Here is a 22038-nt window from a genome sequence, read left to right as displayed (position 1 = left end):
TGATCAAAACATGTTAAATCTACTCATTCTATGAAGTGTGTTGCCATCATGTGTTGTTCTGGAACTGAAAACCATGACAGTAAATTGTTTACCTCAAACATACCACACATGAAAAAAAAAGTAACTTCACCTTTATATGCAGGCAAAAATTATTTATTTACATATTTAGCAGATTAAAAAGTCATGACATTACAATATTACAACATTAAGGCAATTATACTCTGCAAGAATATTAAAAACAGCTAAGAACATTAAAAACTACACAGTGTAAAAGATGAAATTGAAAAGATGCATCATTACATCCATTCTAAATGTCAAGGATGTGGAGAGCAATGAAGGTTTTTGAGGGGTGCCCTCCATAGTTGGCACTGTATTTGGGGCTATACAGAAGAAATCTCTTTCATGTGTGCCTCGTAAAAGGCTTTGTGGGTAATCATGTCTTCAAAAGTCCCTTTCCTGCATATCTTAGTTCAGGGATATTATAGTTCCTTAGTCAGGTCATAAGCCACCTAGGGCTTTAAAGATTAAGTTCAACACCCTGAACACAGCCTAGAAAGCAACTGGCAATCGAAGGTGTAATATGCTGTCAATACTGCAGACCAGTTAGCATCTGAAGTATTGCTTTCTGCACCAATGGAAGGTTCTGCACACTCTTCTGGGATAGCCGCCAGAGACCATATTGCAAGAGTCTAAACACAATGTAGTCAAGGAATGGATAACTGTTGCCAAGTCAGACTGATTCAGGAAGAGTCACAGCTAATGTACTAAGCGTAATTTTGTCAGTAAATTCCTTGCAACCACTGCCACCTAAAGATCCAGGGACAGCATGAGATCAAGGCACATTCTCAAGTTATGGACCTAATCTGCCAGGGGTAGCATAAACCTTTGCAGAACTGATTGAATTCTAGTCTACAGGACAAGCTTTCTAATGGTCAATACCACATATGCCTTGCCTAGGGTTCATTTCAGCCTCTTCATTCAACTGAGGTTGTGTTTAAGTTTCAGCTGCTTGTTTTCTTGGTGTGAGGTGAAAAGGAGCAAGAGCGGGGTATCATCAGGATATTGCTGACATATTACTCCAAGTGGCCTCTCCCCAGCTGTTTCAGGTAGGTATTAAACAGCATGGGAGATGAGATAAAACCCTGTGAGATACAGGCTAGCCACTGTGGTTTCAAACAGTACTCCCTGCCTTCAGCATCACTTCCTGGACATAGCCTGGCAGAAAGAACTGGAGTCGCCACAAATCAGTACTCCAAGACCCACTCTGTCCCCACCCCAATTGTCCAGAAGGATGTCATGGTAGATGGTATCAAAAGCTGCTGAAACATTCAAAAGAATTATTGGGTCATGCTTCCAGTTCCTGGCACATGTCATCCACCAAGGTAACAAAAGCAGTCTGATTAAAATGAGTAAAAGTAATTGGTTTCAGTTAAATACACCTAGAGTTGCAATGCACTTTCTTTTCAATTACCTTAAGCAAGCATGGTAAATTAGATCTCCTTTATCAAATGAAATAGTATTTAATAAATTGCCTTTTTTTAAACAAAGGGGAATAACTCTCTTAGCAAAGAGACATTAATTAGGCATGCTATCAGCCCTATCTTGGCTGATTTAATCAGCCAAGAAAATAAGGGTTGGGTACACGGGGTGATCTTTACTGCTCCAGATACCCAGAAATTCTGCTGAACCACGGGGTGGATAGTATACCAGCAGAATCCCCACATTTTTCCAGCCACCTAACTGCAATGGCATGCACCAAAGACTAAACTGTTAAATGGGGTTTCTTGTTAACAGAATAGCCTTCCAACAGGTTGCTGTCACTCCCCAGCTCTGGCATGCTGTATCAAGTGTGGTGCCAAAATGTCTTACCTATTTTTTCAATCTTTTCCCCCCAAAAGAAAATAATCTGTTTTCAAAAGGAAATGCAATAGCAAAGAAAATTTCAGATACATTTTCATGGACTAGGTTTCTTGTATACAGATTACTCAGGTGTCTGAGAAGTGTTCATTGTATAATAATCTCTTTGACAACTGAAACTCAACTTTTTGCATTTCAGTAAAAGCCTGGGGCTTGGTTTACTAGACTAAATGTTCCTGCCTCATTGCTAAGATCATCTTCAGAGGGTATTTTCTTGGTGTGGCCACTGCTGCTACCCACAATATGATGGGTGACTACCAGGAAAAGAGCTTTTTCTTTTCTATAGTGTTCCTCTTGTCTATGGAATGCTGTTCCCAGAAGATCCTGGTGTCTGCTTGGCATCTTGACTGTACACATTTAGATGCAGGGTTAAATCCTTCCTTTTCCAGTAAGCATTTAAACATTATCTATCGCTATAATTACTAATTTCACTGCTGGCTATTTAATACAGTCTAAATGTATCATTGATTTTTAAATGATTTTTAAATGATTGTAAGTGGTTCCAAATGCATCTATCAGGGCTGTATGTAAATTCAACAACAATAGAAGAAGCTAATATGTTACACTTGACCAGGTCAATGAACTCTGCAAGTATCAAAAATTCCATGCTAAAATTTAAGTTCTTCACAGAACTTATGTTGAAATATCAGGAAAAGTGTATTTTTTTCAACCCAACAAAAGTGTATTTTTTTCAACCCATTAATCAAATCTTTAGAAAAGTAGTCTCGAGTTTACCAATGGGGTATAAATATAAGGCAATGATATATTGAGGCAGGAATGGCATGGTGTTGCTGGCACTGCTCTAAACTGGCAGATACCCTTGGAGCCACTTACAGTCATGAAAAAATCAGAACCAACATTCAGAAAAGTTCTTACATTTGTGGACTGAGCAGGTTTCTGTAAAAGAAACCCCCATGTCTAAGCAGTTGTGGGGTCATTTTCAAATATCTATTCATTCAGGGTTAGATGATGGAACTGGGTTAGCCGTAGCTTCATTTCCACTTACAAATAAGTGTCCTACACATATCTAATGCATGACTTGGACTTTTTTTTCAAGAAACAATGACAGACTATTGTCTATGCAAAATATAGTAATTGTTAGCTCCACTGTTGCTGTACTTAAGCTTTCTTTATATGTAAAACTATGATATGCCTGTTTTCTAAACTTGGGTGAAGTGAGAAGTCCAGTCTGCCAATTTCAAGCCCATCATGGCCCTGATCCAGTTCCATGCATTCACATGTCCATACACAGATGGCACTATGGGCTATATCAAGTACTAGTCCTATTTAAATGAGCGAGAAGGTAAACTGACATTAGTTACAACTCCAAGTGACTGAAACATTACCTCATTCAAACTGAGATATTGACCTGGCAGGCATGGATTTTAAACAGTAGTTATATTTGGATTTATTAACAGCCATAAGGAGGTTCTTTATTTTACTTTCAAATATTTCTCACATATGAAATACACATAATATAAAGATGTTTATGGAAATAAACCAAGGTTAAATATATAAGAAATGTTTACTTCAATATATAGGCAACATTTTCATTCTTTGAGACATACAAAGCATTGGCCTTCTTTTTGTAACTGTCTAGGATTTCTCTCAAGTTAGCCAATGGATCTTCCAACATAAATTCATGGAATTCTCTATCAATGTTTGCATTCTGTTCAATCAGGTACTTCTAAAAAAAATATAATAGGTAAGATTATTGCATGGTTTCAGTTTGTGTTTCAAATTTCAGCTTAAATTTTAATAGCTGAAATAACTTGAATATAATTTCAATACAGAAAGCCTTACATTTTAACAGATTCATTGTAAAGCACAGCTGTAAACAGTTGACTTATCTGTAACATTTAACATTTGTATAAAACAAAGGATAAAATTATGAATTAAGGTTCATGTGTCATGGCAAGAAATTCTGCATGGTTTCCAGACTTTGCAGTTTTTTGCATGGATATGCCTGACTATCAGGCTCTTCACAGTGACTTAACCTCCCTCCTGCAAGCTCTTTTCCTCTCAAGTTGTCCAGGTAAAGTATTCTTTCTCTGGTCTGGTCCTCCAGCTTATAATATAACCCTACAAATGGTACTGGCTATCACTGTTGTAGTTCTTCCTACCCTCTCAAGAGGTACTGAAGCCTTGGGTGCTGAACATATGGTGGTTACTGATGGATGGACCTGAGACTAAAGTTGTAGCCTCAGCAGCTGGACTGCTTGATGGTAAAATCCAGGCCTTGTGCCATGGCAAAGCTATGTAAGCTACAACAAATAAGTGTTATGACCATTTTTACCGAAAATCCTGTCTACATATTAGTGCTTCCCCTGTATCTCCCTACCAATGGGTGCTGGAGGCAGAAAACTAAACCAGGGAAAAAACCCCTAAAATTAAAAACCATCCACCTATGAGCCTTAAATACTCCATATTCTAGGTTATAAGATACAAGACAGTTGATATTTCAGCATGTATATGAGAACAGAAGGATAAAAAGTTAAGTATTTTTCCACATTTAGAGTAAATCCATAACACTGCATCATATTGAATCGGAACACTGATCTATTCTGATCAGCAAGAGCAGTGTCTGATGTGCAACCGGAGAGGTCAGAGATTGAACCTGGTACTTTCTGTATGCAAACCTTATGCTGTACTACAAACCTCTGTTCCTTCTGGGTAAAACTAGGGATGGACAGAACAGAGATCTCCAGATCTCAGAAGCACTTGTCAGGAATGTCGAGAATTGGAGAACAAAACATCTACCTACTTTTTGCCCACCCCTATATGAAACAACACATTTTCTCATGAAAAACTAAGCATTTGAAGTATCACAGATCAAGGCTGCTTTGAGTTCTCAAAATCAAAAATGATAGTTTTATCTAATATAGCATGGGTTACCTCTACAGACTCAAGATGAGTAAATATTAGTTCTAGAAGATGTTGTAAATTTTTGTGCACTTTCCTGCTCTCTTCCGATGTTGTCTGCATAACCACTTGAAATCTGGGAGGTAAATACATCACAATAATTGTTCAATACAATTACTTTACAAGTTTTGTGGAGTTTAGAGGAATGTTACCATAATTTTTAAAATTCATTGGTGCATTCACCCATCAGGCTAACTCACTCTGACAATAAGCCACAGTGACTTGGTTGTGTGTAAGACAGCCCACAATGAGCCCCAAGACAAGACAATGTGCTGTTGTCCTCCCCCACACTAGCTCTTCTTGCAGGTAACCAAAGAGACATTGCGGGAGGAACAAGTATTCCCATGCCCTTCTGTGATTGTGAGCCATTCTGTGTATGCCACGGTATTTTTTGCTTTCTATTCTATTTTTCCTGATCTTTTTGACAGGTAAAACCAGCTCTTCCAAAGTAGCCAAGCCACCCTTTGGAGGGTCTTGTCCAGGTTTTCTGTTTTGGTTCTTGGCAGTTGTGTGACTGTAAATGATTTGTGAATGATTACACTTGAGTTACTGAAGGGGTTTCAAGCCTCAGCTATGAGAATATAAAGGCCAGAGCCTTCTGCCAGAGGGTAGCAGGAATCAACCTTAGAAATTGCCCAGAAGAGGCTTCAGATACATTTTCTCCCCTGCTTTTTTTCTTGACAGTTATCTGAATGTAAGCTGTAAACAAAAACTAAAGGCACAATGACTTTTAGCTATGAGAAGGGTTTTGAAGAGCATTTTAAATCCCCTTCACAGCAAGATCATTGCCAATCTGTTACCCCACTACAGTTCCTAGCAGGTAGAATATTTTAAACTTTATTAGTAAACTTATATAGCATACTAAGTCTTATAGGAACAATTTTCATGAACTTCTAGGTGCCTGGAAAAGTATAAATATGATTACTCTTTCTTTCAACAGAAAAGGCATTTTAACAGTTTTTTATTTATTTAAAACTTTTATATGCCGTCACCACATGCCTCAGCATCTTGGGACGGCTTACAACCTGAAAATTGTCAAAATTTAATTGTCAGTTGTCAAAACTATTAAAAAGGGAATTTTGAGTGGGAACTTGGTAGTGTTGGATTGTAATATATACTTGTGTGTGTTTCAGTCCAGAACCCCCATGGGGCACTTTGGAGCAGGGATGTGCAAAGAATCTGTGAGTGGGAATCTGTTGGATTTCTTGGTCTTGGCTCTTTGGACTCTGGGCCACTTTGCAGCAGCCCAGAGTCTGAATTTCTAGCAAGCATGTCCACTGTTGGTAGAGATTTTACAAGGAATTGAACCCCATGCAGGACTCCTCATCTGTGCCTGCTGCCTCCAGCAGTGTATCCTCCTTCTGCATTCTTCCCGATGGGGAAGGTTGCTGACTGCACAACCAGAAGTACACAGGCATTCATGGACTTCCTCTTGCTTTGGCTCGCTTTGCAGGACTGGGCCAAGCACAAAGGAAGGCCACAGGATGTTAGAGGGAGGGATTCTGAAAGCATTCATCCCAACCCTACTTTGGAGGGACTTTCCCATAGCTGTCAAAATGGGGATTAGGAAAGCCAGCTTTACCGACAGTTTTTCTGATTCCCAAAGGGGGATAGGAAAGTAACAGCCAAAAATGCTATGCTAAGCCCCAACAATTCACAATCATGGGGCGGGGGGGGGGAGGGAGACTCTGTCAGCTGCTCCCCACTGCAAGTTGGGCACCTTGGGGATGACTGCTACTGGTGTTTGCCAAAGTGAACCATGACATGGGCAGTAAGGATATGTTGCTGTTCTTGTCAAAAGGCTTGCTAGCCGATTTCCTGTGCCCATAATGGGGTTGGCTGTTCAGGTTTGGATGACGCAAAAATCCATTGTAGATAGAACACCCCCCCCCCCCCAGAACAAGCAATGGGTTGCTGGGGTGGCTTGTGGCCCATACACAAGCCACTGTATGAGAATTGGTTTAGTTATTACCCACAAAGGGTTGTTGTGGTATATTATTATTATTTATTACATTTCTATATTAATCCAGCCTATATCTAGTTAAAAGAAGACAATAATAAAGTCAGTTAAGACAAAACATATATAACTCATATACAAAGTTTTTGTATTTCAGAAAATATCAATTTAAAAAATTTACCGGCACTGCAATTCATATAGCTCTTCCATAGCTTCACTGACACCTTCATCGACTCCACCAGAAAGCATACATTTATGTTTCTCCAACAATTCCAACTCTTTGTTACCTTTCTCCTCTTTTTCCTCAACTTCCTGTGAAAGATATATGAATTAATTTTTCATAACATGCTAATGGGATTATGTTTCTAGTAAGTGTACATAGACTCCACATATTAAAAGAGGAAATGGAATTATACATATAATACAATGGCCTTCTGTCAGTCTTGGCAAAATAAGTTATACATATTCTTATGCTGATTGACAGTAGCTCCCATTGAAGTTGCAGATAGATGTGGGATGTGAGGATGCTTGTTGTATGTTGTAGATGCTTTCAGACAAGGCTTTCATGGTGTGATTGCCTTGCCTTATTCACAGAATTTTACTCAGGATTCAGATGTTGCCTTCCATTTTCAATCATCCCATGTTTTCCCACTGCTTATTCCATCTTTTTTCTTTTCAATCATTATGGTATTTTCCAGTGAAGAGTCAAAGGGAAGCACCTGTCCTTTACACACAATTTTATTTTGTACTTTCTAGCAAAACCTGTCAATTGAAAAAGCAGTTACTCATTTCCTGATAACTTTTCTTAAAAGCAGAACATTCTCTCTCCCAGTAATTACCTTGAAAATATTTATTTAGAAGTACTTATTTACATATATTTACGATGGGTAGACAAGCATGTCACCTACCTTCATTTTCTGCTGACAAAGATCTTCCAGTTTTTGGGCTTCTTCTCTTAGTATTTTGAGATTGCCATTTTTTTCTGTTTCCATTGTGCTTACCTTAAATAATACACATTTAATTAATAAAACAGTGAAAAGACACAAAATAGTTTGTGTCTCTTGATTTAGACTTTTTCTTTCGAGTCTGTATCTGCAGTGGTGGCAGCCAAAGATCAGTCCCCGCATACTTTTTCACAAATTTGAAATCAAGCATCTTGTCAGCGTTCCCCTCTCAAAAATATGCACTCTTACAAATTATATCGCCTTTATACTAAGTAGAGATTGAAAATGTGCAGGCTGCAGCCTGAGGTCAGAACACAACTAGGGAAGGCTTCAAAGCCCTCACTAACTCCTTCTTTAATCTATTATCAGCGATTCCCTTTTCTTTCCAACTAGCTACCTGTGCTTATGTATGTTTTGCATAAAATCATGGTTATACATATGCTTTGCATTAATAGTGGATTGTGCAGCAGGGCCAAGGTATTAAGCACTCACTTGTTCTGAAGCGTCCTCTAAAGCCATTTTTTTCTTTGTAGCATTAACAATTTCTTCTTCAGTTTTGCTCATAAGGTGTGCAAGGTGAGCCTGACATGATCATAATGAATATCACAGAAGAAAAAAAATAAAAAATGTGTGTATTCAGAGGTGCAATTACTGTGTTTTTTTAATTTTTTTTAGAAATTAAACATTCTAAAAGAAGAATTCAGACTGAATGAGACTTTTCCATAAACTGACAGGAGATCTCCCATTCAACCAAATCACTAATCAACATTCTGAACAGCAGACTGACTACACTTTAGGGAGGTCTGTTTAAAGCACATGAAACCTCCTTGGAGAATCTTGTTATACTGTACTTGTTAAAAAATACACACAAAAGCAAACATAGAGGTGTTCTGAATGAGACCAAAGACCCACCTAGTGAACATCTTGTTTCCTACAGAAGGCAGTCAGATGTTGGTGCGAAGCCCACAAACAGAACCAGAAGGAGAATATTGTCCCCCCACCTCACATTGCTGTTTCTAGCAAATGGTATTCATGGGCTTGCTGCTACCTAAAGGTAGCATATACAGTCATAGCCACCATATTCCAATAGATATATTATGCTTAAGCAAATTTTTGGGCATAGTAAACAAGGCTGATAGGTGCTGTGATGAATTGTGCTTGAACTTTAATATTTAAGTTCCTTGTCCATTTAAACATTTTAAAACATATAGGTAAAATTCTTCAAAGCCTTTTATTCTTTAAAAAGAACATTTACAGTAAGACTTCAACATATACTTACACGAATCTGAGTTGTGTACTTGGCCAGACAATTTGCTCCTGCATCGAGATTAAATTTAATATCAAAACCAGCAGAATTCTCTGAATTTAAAGGAATTAGTTTCAGTTTCCGAGCCAGTTTATGGCAATTTGCCAATTTGGTTTCAATCTGTTAAGAGGAAAAGAATAAAGCAAAACAATCTCTGAAACCTTGCAGTGAATAAATTATATAAGAGTAAGGCTAGAATTGCTTCAGGATCATTAATGTTTATATCTTTCAGAATACTGCGTGTTGCTTTCAAATACATTGGGTTGTTTTCTCAAATGTACGTTTCACACTTGGACATAAAAATACTGCCTGTCTTGTATTTCAAGGTATGATTTAAAAAACAGTTATTCAACTAGTGCCAGGATCATAGTTTACAGAGGTGCTTAGTGCCAGCAACCATAAATAAGAATATGCAACACTGAAATCTTCCCAAGGAACAAAAGTTGTCCATGTTCCGCACCTGCTTCCTTTGCAAGGAGTAAATACAAAATTGTTAATATCACATCCTCAGCCTAACAAAAGTGTCTCTCTAAGTGACAATCATTGTTCTACCATCAGAATTAAGACCTGCCATTTAATTGTTTTTGATGAATAGCAGCAACAGTATTTAAAACCATTGTAGGGTAGAGATAATCTTTCATTTCTTAACTTTAGTTTTAGAGTCACATACCGCTTCTTTTCCTCTAGCATATTTTAATTCCTCATTCCACAGCTGATGCTGTTCGGTCTCCAGTTCCTTGGTTAGCTTATTGACTGCCTGCTGCAATTCCTCTATTTCACAATTTAATCTCTCAATATCTGCAATGGAGTACTTCTGATTATCACAGATGAGCTTCAGATTACTATTCTCCTGCTTCAGTGCTTCAATTTCCATGGCTAAATTTAAGAGAAATGTATAAGACATAGTTAAGACAAAATGAAAGACAGCTGCAAACAATACTAAGGAGTCAAGACGACTAACACTGATATTATTTCACATCTGTATAGTTTTTTAGAGGATCTTACACAAAAAGTGCATAAATATGTACTTAGTATACAGGACATTGACCATGTAGTTTGATGCTATAAAGTACCTTATATGCATAGTAAAAAGTATGTATTATGTTAATGAAATTGTTTAAACTATTTACCTTTTGTATTTTTACTGTATCCATTTTTACTATTGATTCTGTGCTTATGAACTGCCTAGAGTGTCTTGGCTATTGGGTGGTATAGAAGTGGAATTAATCATCTTCATCATTCTTTTTGTTACAATATGACATTGTATGACTAAGGTAAGTATTGTGTATTGTTAGGGTGTCGCACTGGGACTCGGGAGATCCAGATGCCAGTTGCCACTCAGCCATGAAGCTCACTAGGTGACTTTGGGCCAGTCATTAATTCTCAGCTTACCCAACCTAATAGGGTTTTTGTGAAGATGAAATTGAGAGGAAGAGGAATGTGCAAGCTGATTTGGGTTCCTCACAAAAGAAAAATAGACTGCATATAAAAGCAATGTAATAGCAGCAGTGGCAGTTGTGGCAGTGATAGCAGCGGCAGTAAATCCCGTTTTTGGAGACAGTGGTTTCATACACTTCCAAGGCCTGCAAACTGTCTATTTTCTTTTAGAAAGTTCTTGACTGGGAGAGAATGAAATAAATTCTTGATGAACAGCATTTTGTCCTCACCAGCAGCCTCACATTCTTCAGTAATATTTTTTGATTTTTGACTGATACTGTTTGAATGTGATTCCAGGTTATCCATATAAACTTCATATTTCTTAACATCTGCTTGTAAAGATGACTTCAGTTTCTGTAAAGTCACTAAACGGTCCTTTAGCATAGAAAAAGAAGGAAAGGAGATTGCTATTTAATTAACACAATGCAATACAATTAGATTGTAAAAAGTAGTAGTAGTGCAGGAATAATCTTGCTAAAACCATTTGCAGCCATTAACTAACTGGTTCACTTTCTCGCTCCTTCTCACGCCTTGCAATCTCCTCATTAAGCCTTCTTTCTTCCATTTCCAGTGCCTCTATACGATTTTCATGTGTATTAAAAAGATCCTCTGAAAGAAAACCAATATAATCCCCTAGTCAGTCAACCTGTTAGTTATTCTGAATAAAGAGGCACAAAACAAAACACTCACAAACTATATAGTTCAAAATTTGCACCTTCTTCAATGAAATACAAGTTACAGATCTTTAGTAGACTGTCATTTTCCTTGACAACATTAGTCATTTTCATTGGTTTATTTAGTTCTTGTTGAAGTATTCACCCCATGCCAAGATCCAGATGCACAAATCTGACACTCAAGAAGATTCATAGCTATAATTGCTACCAAAGCTGTAAGTGCTGATACCAGGTACTGACTTGGAGGAGTGGGGAGAGAATACTCATATAAGGAACAAATAAGTGTCAGTTAATGTTTGTTTACCATTTCTTCCATGGGGAAATTTTGCATCATCACTGAGTTAAGTATCATATACATCCAGTAGTAATTAGATTTAATTGTTTCAGGTTGCATAGCACAATAAAATATGGAAAAGTCTAAGGGAAGTGAATACTTCAACAAACCAAAGTACATCCCACCTTTCTTTTTACTTGGAATTTCCCAGGTGATCTCCCATCCAGAGACTGACAAGACTCAATCCTAATTATTTTGGTTAATGTGCCTGCATCATATGCCCTCAGATCATATTATGAGACCATTTCCAGTTGATTAAGGTTCGATTGGTCCTTTATGATGCCACTAAAATATATTTATGCTTAGTGGAAAAAGTTGAACTATCAGAAATAAGGGAATGCCTTAAGGAAAAGTAAACATAATTATGTGTTTGGAAACAGCAAAAGAGGAAAAACCAAAGTTCATGGAAAGGTGGAAAAGGCAGGAAGTGCCTGAGGGTAAAATAAATCAAAGTGGCAAGCCAACTATTTTGTCAAATCTTTTTCTGCTGCCAAGACACTGCTGCACTGAATAAACTGAAGCTATTTCAGTGGTTTATACTGCCACCTTTAGAACAACCAAAAATACAATTTACTCAAGAATCCTGTGTTCTGAACCACATCTTCTGCATTTTCATTGGATGGAGGAGCATTATGTAATATATCCCATTCTATCATAATCATATTTAATACTAAAGGCCTGCAATCTCCTGGCCTAGTTGGTACAAGTTTTACCTAAACTTTAATCGAAGCTTTAAAATGTTTACATAATTCAGCCACTGGAATGCCAAGTACAATATATCTAATTATACCAAGTTATGCATCATTTAAGCATATGAAAAATATCTCAAAGGTGATATACAAAACGAGAATAGAAGATGCACTTTAAAATACAAAGCATAACAAAATTTATAAACACTCAACAATTTAGAATTAACAAATCCAATAGTCCACTAAGATTTATTTCCCTAAATTTTAGCTAGAGATACTTCTTGATAGAGATAGCCTACTCAAACTATGAGTAGAAGGTAACGATAATGAAGTAACTGAATATGCATAAAGTAGTTATTTATATAACAATTAGAAATCAAATCTTGGTATCATTGTTAATAAAAATGGAAAAGGTGGGGGGTTGGGGTATGCCATCATTACTTTAAAATGGAAGGATCATGTTTCAGCAAACCCACTATGATAGAACAATAAACATTCTACTGAAGAAACTACTGAAGAAAAAACATCTGGTAAAGGAATCAAAAGTAAGGTTAAAACTCATTATCAAATCAATTTCATGGCTGATTGCATCTAGACAGACATAGACCTGCTCAGATCACCAGCCTGGAGATTGGGGAAATCTCTCCAACCTTGTTCCTTGGAATCAGAGCTCTCTTCTCAGCTGGCACAGCAAAACCCATGCCAGCTGCATCTCCAAAGTCATAAGAATGACTTCAGGGCTTTTGGGAGAGTGGAGGAGGACAGTGCTGCTAAGATATGATGTCTCTTTGTTTTATTTTCCAAGGAAATATAACACTTGGAAAGCTGAAATCAGCCACCTAAGTGTTTTTCAGGCAGGAGGAACATGGAGACAGCTTTTGTCTCCACACACTTGCCAGCCTACATAGAATACCCATAATCCTATGGATTAATAATTAAGAGAGTTACAGCCATCTGGACTGGAGAGTGTGGCCTAATTCTACTAGGTTTTAAAATGAAAACTACTTACTTAATTTGGAATGTACTTCAGCGTCAAATTCTTCAAATGTGTCTCCTCCCCTCATAAAATGGTCGTAACATTTTGTAGTATAGTCTAAAAAGAGCTGTGGGTAAAATAATACAAATCAGTCTGATTCTAGGGATTATTTTAGAAGGAACACAAATGAACTAGCATTACTGAAGCTGAAGTTTAAAAGACTAAAGTTGAAGATCACACTTTCTCTCAAAATTTCAGTCAGAGCTGCAATAGAATTCTATACAATTTTTTTTCCCAGACTTTGCTTTTCAAGGGACCTTGACAAAACAGAAACAGCGCGAGTCAGAAGGGGTCTCCCGGGCCATCTAGTCTGACCTCCGGCACCAGATGGCTCCACTCACGAAATGCCCACCATGTGCATGTCCAGGCTATCTTTGAGCACCCTCACCAATGGGGCCTCCATGACCTCTCGTGGAAGCCCATTCCACACCCTCGGGGTCCTAACTGTCAGGAACTGCTTCCTGGCATCTAAATGGAACCTTGGTTCCCTGAGCTTGGCTCCGTTGGAGCGCGTCCTGCCTTCCTCTGCAGGGGAGAACAGGTCTCTACCCATCTCTATGTGACATCCCCTCACATACCTGTATGTTGCCAACACAATCCTATGCTTTAGCTTCAACTGGCTGAAGCACAAGTCATCTACACTATCTTGAAAAATATACCACAGCATCTGGAAATTGCAGAAATATACCAATGGAACATTATGGCAGCATATGGACCGGATGAAAATGGCTTGCATGGATACCTCGATTACTCTTTACAATAGGGATGGGGAATCTCTGGTATTCATTACAGATTCTGTCATTTAGCATTTATTTTTATATGCAAACTTCTGTTAGGAGAATTTTCTAAAGACCGTCCCTTCCTTCCTTCCCTAAATCTCAATTTCATCTTTTTTTTCCAAAAACATTTCTAGAACTAGGATGGCGATAGAAGGCTTGTATGCCCTAACTTGGAAGTACTCCTATAACAAACATTACCCCACAACAAACTCTCCTATGTTAAATAATATGCTAAAACATAAGTGGACAGCTTGCAACATGCAGATTTCACAAATGAGCAGGTTTAACCAGAATAATCAATTTCAGGGAGCCAGATGGGTAGGAATGGAGGAGGAATGAGAATGGAGGAAGAAAAAATGTGACCCCACCTGCAGCTCATTTTACTGCCATCATGCACTCAAACAGATTGGCTCTGAGGGAATGCAGCCATTGAAAAACATTAGCCAAATCTACCAATTAAAATGGCTATTAATGGAATTAATATATTGGGACTTAATGACAGAAGCAGGTGGAGGCCCTTAGGATATACATGTCTATTCAGAACTAAATTTGCTATGTTCAATAGAATTTACTCCAAAATAATTATCATTATATACTTCTTTTCAAGCACAGCATGCTCGAAGTGGCATAACAAAAATTTAAAATATTCAGAATCAGTTACACTTCATTGTGTCCTCTCCTTTCAACTAAATAGAATATCTCCATGCCCAGGCAGGATCATTAACATAATTTTTTGTTCACTGGCAACTGGTGCAGATGAAGAGTTGAACCAGTTTCCCTTGCCTTTCAACAAGGCCCCCCAAGCAGACTGGTTGCAACAGCACTTGGGCCATCCTACCTAAAACTATATAAGGAGTAGGCTTGCAAGGGAGCCAGGTCTCCAAGTGCAAGGAGTCCTAGTGATCAAGTGTTTCAGCCCCAGTGCAAAGCATCAACGCTCAAATGAGTTAAAGCAACTGTATGAATGCAGCAACAGGGTGAGAAGACCAAAGCAGAAAACTCTGTCCTCCTTTCTCATAATAAACTGTAACTGTCAATTAATATCTAAAAGCTAACTCTTCACCTTCTCTTAGTCAAACAAACAACCCTATTAATACAAATTAAATAACAATAACAAACCAGATAGGAAGGAAAAATCCAGCAAGGGTCTAGGAGATATCCAACATATTTGCACTGAGAGTCACATGTATGACTACCTGCCAGTTGGATACCTCAAAGCGAAGGTGACTGAAGTGGAAAAACTGAGAGGCACAGAGGCTGGCGATAAGGCCCTTGAGGATTTAATAACAGGCCCCCAATTCCTACATGATAGTTCCTTTGTTGTCATGGAGAGTGGGGGTTTCAAGGAAGGAGGGTGTCACTCAGAGGAAGAGGATTCCTCCGAAAGATCCTAATCCTAGGAAGAGGAGCAAATATCCCCTTGCACCAAGCATGAACATGGCGGGGGAGCTGGGTGAACAGAATACTGAACTAGCAGTGTTCAAGCCTTGAATTTGTGTAACACTAAAAGTTGCAGACATCTGCAGGGAGTGGTCCATGAAATCATTTAACCAGGTTTGCATACAGTTCTCTGGAATCCACTAAAATTACACTTAAACATAAAAAAGAATTTTAAAGATATAGATAATGGCTTTTTTGATCTAGCTTGTAAAAGTAGTACACATCCTCCAATCTTGTGAGATTGTTAAGATACCTTGTTATGTACAATTCCATCATCAGTTTCTCCCAGAGACTGTCCTTCATCAAATGGCTGTGGGTTCTCTTTCATAGAAAAATACAACTGAATAAAACACAAAAGATAAAATATTATTGTTTTATATTATATCTCATATCTATGTAATATCTCATAGGATGTAGTTATATAGATATGCTACAGTTCTTATACTATAGTACACTTGTCAATATATTTACCAAATTAGATAGAAGGAAAGTGCATACACTATGGAATTCCCTGCTGGAAGATGTGATGCCTACCAATCTGGGTGGCATTTAAAAGGAAATTCACCAATTTCATAGAGGACAATGGCTCCTTGTTCTGATGGCTATATGCTACTTCTCTTAACAGAGACAGTATGCCTATGTATGTGGGCTTTCCCTGAAGCACTTGTTTGGCCCTTTGGTTTGATGCTGCATGGCTCTTAAATGTTTCAAATCATATGGATACCACTGCTTAGTCTAAGCCTTCCCAACTTCTTATAAGAGAAAGTAGATCCGGGAAAAAATTAGTTGCAATAAACTGGTTGCTAAATTTGAACTATTTTGAGCCCAAAATGATTTTGAGTTTGGTTAACAAATTGTTCAGTAAACATTTCCATATTTATAAGCAAATTAAAATTAAATGAAAACAAGGCCCTGAGTGATATATTTGCAAACTATCACAGAAATAGGATACATTCTGTCAGTTTTGTGATACCTTGATACAGTCTATCAGCCAGACCAATGCTGCTACAATCTGAGGCCATGTATGTGGTGCTCCCACTGTGTACATAGAACTTTTTGACAATGCAAAGGGATACCTGTAAGAAAAACCACAGAACTTATGGTAGCTTATTTTTATGTTTTAAAAGAATGCAGACAGTTTAAGTCTCAAGAGCGCAAGAGCAACTTTCATTTTTAACTATGCATCCAAAACCTTCTGCCCACGGCCATCCCAAGTCATTTTTTTCTGCTTGATGTGGTGGCTTCAGCCCCAGTGAAGGTGTCCACTACCCAAGGCTGGTTAATGTATGTTGGCAAATAAGAAAATCCCATAAGCACCTTTCCCTCACAGTACAGCACAATGACACTAATTAAAATATAATCATATTTCAAGTTGTCAAAGTGGAAAGATAAGTAATTGATCTCTGCTGGCAGTCAAGGACTGAGAGACATGCTCATCCAGTGGGGGAGGGGGCCCAGGTGCACAGAGAAAGAATTTGAGTGGCAAACTCAAAGCCAAATTCAGAGGAACAAGACACTGTGTAAGAGGGAAGGAGGAAAGTAATAAATCTCAATTGCATGGCAAGATTGTACTCAGAGAAAACTAATTCAGAGAACAGGAGGACAGTAAATATAAACAAATATCCTAGATACACAGATAACTGGAAGTTGGGAATAGCAGGAAAAGGTCCCAAATGCACTGAGAAAGGAAAAGGTAAAAGCAGTTAAATTAGTGCCTCAGATACAGAGATAATGGGTGAACTGGAGAGAAGGGCAAGGGCTAAAAGAAAGGAATCCCAGATGGACATAGTTGTGGAGAAAAAATAAAACCTCAGATGCAGAGATAAATGGAGAGGTGAAGGGAAATTAAACAAATATTGTAGATACCAGTTAAGTGAACTGCTGGAGTGAAGGACAACGAAGATAACGGAAATGCCAGTTGCACAGATATAAGCTGAAGGGAAACAGAAGAATAAAAATCCAAATTCACAAAAAAAGGAGAGTTGGGGTATGGAAGAGAGCAAAATAAGCAACCCCCAGATGCATAGAAAAAGTGGCTAGAAAAAATGAAGGTTTGGAGAAAAAGGAAGGGCTCATTAGGGGAAAAGCCCAAACATCCTCCCAGAGAAAAAAGTAGCAACAATGCAGAGCAGATGGAGTTGGGCAGAGTGGCAGAAAGCCAGAGAACTTGAGGCTGAGGGAGGAAGGGCTGGGAAGCCAGGGGTCAGACTCTAAAGCCCTGTGGACTGGAAGTTCACCGATTCAGAACCCTTGTCTTGCTATTCAGCTTGGCTGCCAACGGTGTGATAGAGGGCTCTGCAGAGGACAGCATACACTTATGAATCATATGCTTTCTCACATTCTGTGAAATGGGGCAGGAGGAATGGATTATCTCCCTGACTTCAACTTTCTATTGATCTCCACCCTCCTGTCACATGCAGACTGAATGAGAGCTCAGTGGAATAATGGGGACAGAAGGTGGTCTTCCTTTTCCTGGGGCTTAAGTGTACCATGCTTTGATTCTATTTAGTGAAAACCAGCTAGCTGGACATGGCACAGCTGCTGCAAGGCATTCAAGCATTTTTTTCTTTCATGGCTGCTGAACAGGTGGGGTAAGCATGTATTTCTTTAGAGGTTTTGTATGCCATCCCATCACTTATAGCCTCGGGATGGCTCACATAAACAAACATGATACAAAATACAATTAAAATCCAGAAACACCCTGGCTGCACAATTAAAACCTACAGATATTACGCGTTGTTAAAGTAGTAGTTAGCAGTGGAGCATGTGTGTGCATTTGCTTGGCCAATTCCTCTCCTTCTCCACCCAAGGTAAGGGATTCACTCTGCCTCATGATAGAACCAGCCCTACTTTCCTCATTCCAAACAGTACATATTCAAGGTCGTACAGCATGAAGGAAGAACATTTATTTTTATTTATTTATTTATTTTTCGATTTATATCCTGCCTTTTTCCTACAAAGGACTCAAGGCAGCTTACATCATTCTCCTCCTCCATCTGATCCCCACAACAACAACCCTGTGAGGTAGGTTGGGCTGAGAGTCTGTGACTGGCCCAAAGTCACCCAGTTGGCTCCATGGCTGAGCAGGGACTAGAACCCAGATCCTCTGAGTCCCAGTTCCATGCTCTTAACCACTATACCACACTGGCTCATAACTATGGAGTGCCAATCCTAAAATGAGAAATGCTACTTTTTTTCTTTCTTATCTGAGATTAAACCTCACTGTACACATATAGGATTGCACTGTTAGTGATTTAAGGGTAATGAGCCAGAGGACTATAGTGATAATCATTTGAGGTTAAGTGCCTGATTCTGCCTAATCTTGCAAGCTAAACAGGGTCAGGCCTGGTTGAAACCTGGATGTGTTACTTATGTTTTGAAGTGCCCAGACAGCTTCAGCTATGGATGGTATAGAAATGTACTCCAATATAATAATAATCCCAAGTACAAGAGCATATGTTCTTGATGTGTTATATTTAGAGTCTTTGAATTTGCCAGTGCACCCTAAAAACTTGGAAAGTTAGCTTAATTATAATAAACCTTGGTTTATTGTTTTCATGAACTCCGAGTTATTGCTAATGGTTATTTCAACACATATTCAAAGCTAAATAGCATTTTTCTCTTATTCCATTACTTACCCAAGTTCTTTAAAAATTCTTGGAATCTCTTCTTCAAACTTCTGAAGCTCACAAGAAGGGCAAAGGATTTCATAAATAAATGTGAAGATTTTCACAAAGTCCTTAACAGATGGAGTTTGGAGTGACTTCACAGAGACGCTAGGTCCATATCCATATGTTATAAGAAACTGAGAAAACAGATATATTCCTAGCATATATTAGATGCCAATTGATAGAGCAACATGAAACCATATATGATGCACATTATTGCTACTATTCAGTTAAACTTGTATGATAAACTAAAATGTATTTAAGGAAGTAAAGTCACAGATGATGCCATTTTAGAAGAGATTTTTTTTTAGGTTACAAACAGGAATATTGCTTAACACTTGTAGTGTTTGAAGAAATATTAAGATAATTAACACCTTTTAAAATTCCTGCTGCTAAGTTATTTATCCCCCTTCCACCTTTTAATCTTACACAAATACTCTCAAAGTAGATCAATCAGGAGGCACAATCAATCTGCAGTGCCAGTTTAAATGGAAATAATTTACATGCTTTGCATACATCACAGAGTTGACGGATGCACTGCTGAATGAATGCTTTGTCATGAAGTGGTCTAGGTTCTTTGATCTTCTCCATACTTCCAAATGCACCATACTGACTGTTTCGTAAGCTTCCAGGGCCACTGTTTCTAAATGACAAATCAAAGTATAATCATAATTTTAGCATTTTTCCATTTTACCATGGAAGCAATTTTACTTGAACATTGCATTCCAAAAATAAGTGAGATTTACAAATTTCAGCCAAAAGAATATCTGTCAACCCTTCTATACCACAGTATGCCAGCAGAATAATGAAAGCATGAGGTGGGACTTTTCTTATTCTTGACAGCTGTAAGAAATCTTCATGTTCTTTCTAGCCCAGTGAGAAGTATTATACTTTTCTTCTACTGGTTTAAAAATAGAGCTCAAGTCTTCTAGATGGTACTCTTGCTCAAATAACTCATTTTTTTCCTAGTGAAATTCTGCCAAAACCCAACAAAAGACTTCCTCCCCAACCACTTTTCTGCCCTCCTAATTCTGTTGCCAAAGCCACCCCCACCCCCCACTGCATGCATGATGGCAATTTTGTATTTCCAGGGCAACTTAGAATGAATAGAAATGCTTGTTTCTAGAAGGTCAGCAAAGCTCACAAGAAGTAGTCAGTTCAACTTGCACAATGCAATTGGGAGGACCCATCACTTGCACAATGAAAAGAATTGGTGGTGGTATAAGTGACCCATTGGGTTCTTACCTTTTGCCAAAAAAGCTGGTTTTCCTTTCTGATGTCCCTGGTGCATATTTCCCTACACTCTGCTTTCCCACAGTTGTTCTCCTGTCTTGCCTTTGAAAGAAAAGAATACTGACTTTTACAAGTTGTAGAAAAGAGTGAGTTGTAACTAACAATGTCATTCTGCTAGCACAAATGATACTGCGCTTGCAAAACCAAGGTTTGAACTATGTGCAAGTTTGCACAGCATTTGCAGATCTTAGGTGTGCAAATTGGTCCATTTGTGCAGTGAGAAAAGTCGGTAGAATTTTATTAGCACAGCAATTTCTTCCAATAATGGTACATTGGATTTGTAAATGGTACATTTACATTTTATTCAATAAATCACCTATTCCTGCTATCAAGTGGTGAAAATGTTATTGTTAACATGTATGCATAATTAGTTTTTTCTTTGAGACTGTATTAGTGTGACCTAGTCTTCCATTACATATGCATATATACAATAAGCACAAAGATTTATTCAAGTTTTATACATTCTTATTTTAACAACTTTATTTTTATGTGGTCAGATTTGATATGAATACTATAGAGAAAGTGCAACTTTGGGAAACAAATCTAAATAAAAAACAGAAAACAGCCCCCTCCCATTTTGATAATGTGTGCTTTGGAAATAGAATAAAATCCCAGCATAAGAGAGATTATATATCTTACGTTTGCGGGGTATGGAGTCCAGCCTTGTTGGTATCATGCACCCTGAGAGGTTGGATGGACTGCCTGCAATTGATGCGACTAGTACTTGAACTACGCCTCATTGTTTTCCAGTGAACTACAATACAAGAGATAATGGCCTTGAGAAGAGCCTGCTAAAGTAAAGGATACTGTTTTGTCAGAAATGGGGGAGGGAAAAGGATTAAGCAACCCCACCTAGACCCTTCCCCATCTACCTATAGGTTTCAGGGGTTAACAGAACCGTTGTTCCTTCCCTAGCAGGAAACGGTGCCTTCCCCCCTCCCCAAAAAACCCCTCAAGGCACTTTAGTGGAAAGGAATTAACACATATTGGGCAAATGGGGTGAGAAAGCAATCAGAGAGCCCTGCTGAACAGCAGAGGATCCTCCAAATCACCCTCGTACAAGACTAGATCTCCAGAGGGATCTTTCATGAGCGCTGCTACTAAGGTTCCACATCAGGGGCAAAACTGGCAGAATTTCGAATCTGTATTTGGAACCTCCTTTTTTAATGCAGAAGGAGCCTAACCTAGATCTTAGAACTCCCCTTTTCCATCCCACACTAGGGTCCCAATTCAGAAAAAGGCATAACTGCAGAATATAGATTTAAAGCCAAATTTGTTCTGACCCTCAGAAGCACCCAGGCAGCAAGTGGAGAACTACTCTAGTTCTTGAAGCTGCAACCCTATATGCATTTACCTGGAAGTAAGCCTCAGTTGAACACAATACGACGTATTTTCGAGCAAAGAGATCTAGGAATACGCCGTTAAGGCGCCTGTCTTTTCAGTGGCAGAAAAGGAGAACGCGTTCAGGACCGTCGATTTAAAAACAACAGAAGGGAAGAAAAAAATAAAAGCAGCTTCAGAGTTCGCTCGCGTGAGCAAGGCCAGAAGAGCCCAACGGCTGCCTAATCGTTTTTCGAGGCCACAAGAATGACGCGTCTTCAACCAGCTACAATCGCCCTTTGCCTCATGCAAGCCAAGCTGA

General features: G+C 38.5%; 1 protein-coding gene across 1 annotated transcript; it reads right to left on the bottom strand.

Moving 5' to 3' along the window:
* Window positions 1-3028: 3028 nt before the first annotated feature.
* NDC80 (NDC80 kinetochore complex component) lies at window positions 3029-21830 on the bottom strand. Its single transcript, XM_044424218.1, has 17 exons — window positions 21751-21830; window positions 21036-21150; window positions 20349-20438; window positions 19620-19746; window positions 19074-19240; window positions 16409-16511; window positions 15689-15775; window positions 13190-13283; window positions 10986-11092; window positions 10714-10858; window positions 9717-9922; window positions 9020-9166; window positions 8233-8322; window positions 7705-7797; window positions 6978-7108; window positions 4813-4915; window positions 3029-3604 (listed from the first exon to the last, which is right to left on the bottom strand). Exons 2-17 carry the CDS (start codon window positions 21134-21136, stop codon window positions 3443-3445), a joined length of 1953 nt encoding a protein of 650 aa, XP_044280153.1. The 5' UTR covers window positions 21137-21150; window positions 21751-21830; the 3' UTR covers window positions 3029-3442.
* Window positions 21831-22038: the final 208 nt, after the last annotated feature.

The sequence above is a fragment of the Varanus komodoensis genome, unplaced genomic scaffold (assembly GCF_004798865.1).
Source record: "Varanus komodoensis strain SLA01 unplaced genomic scaffold, ASM479886v1 scaffold14_1, whole genome shotgun sequence".
In the NCBI taxonomy this organism is placed as follows: Eukaryota; Metazoa; Chordata; class Lepidosauria; order Squamata; family Varanidae; genus Varanus; species Varanus komodoensis.
Note: the sequence above shows the minus strand (reverse complement) of the source record. Positions and strands in the feature narration are given on the sequence as shown.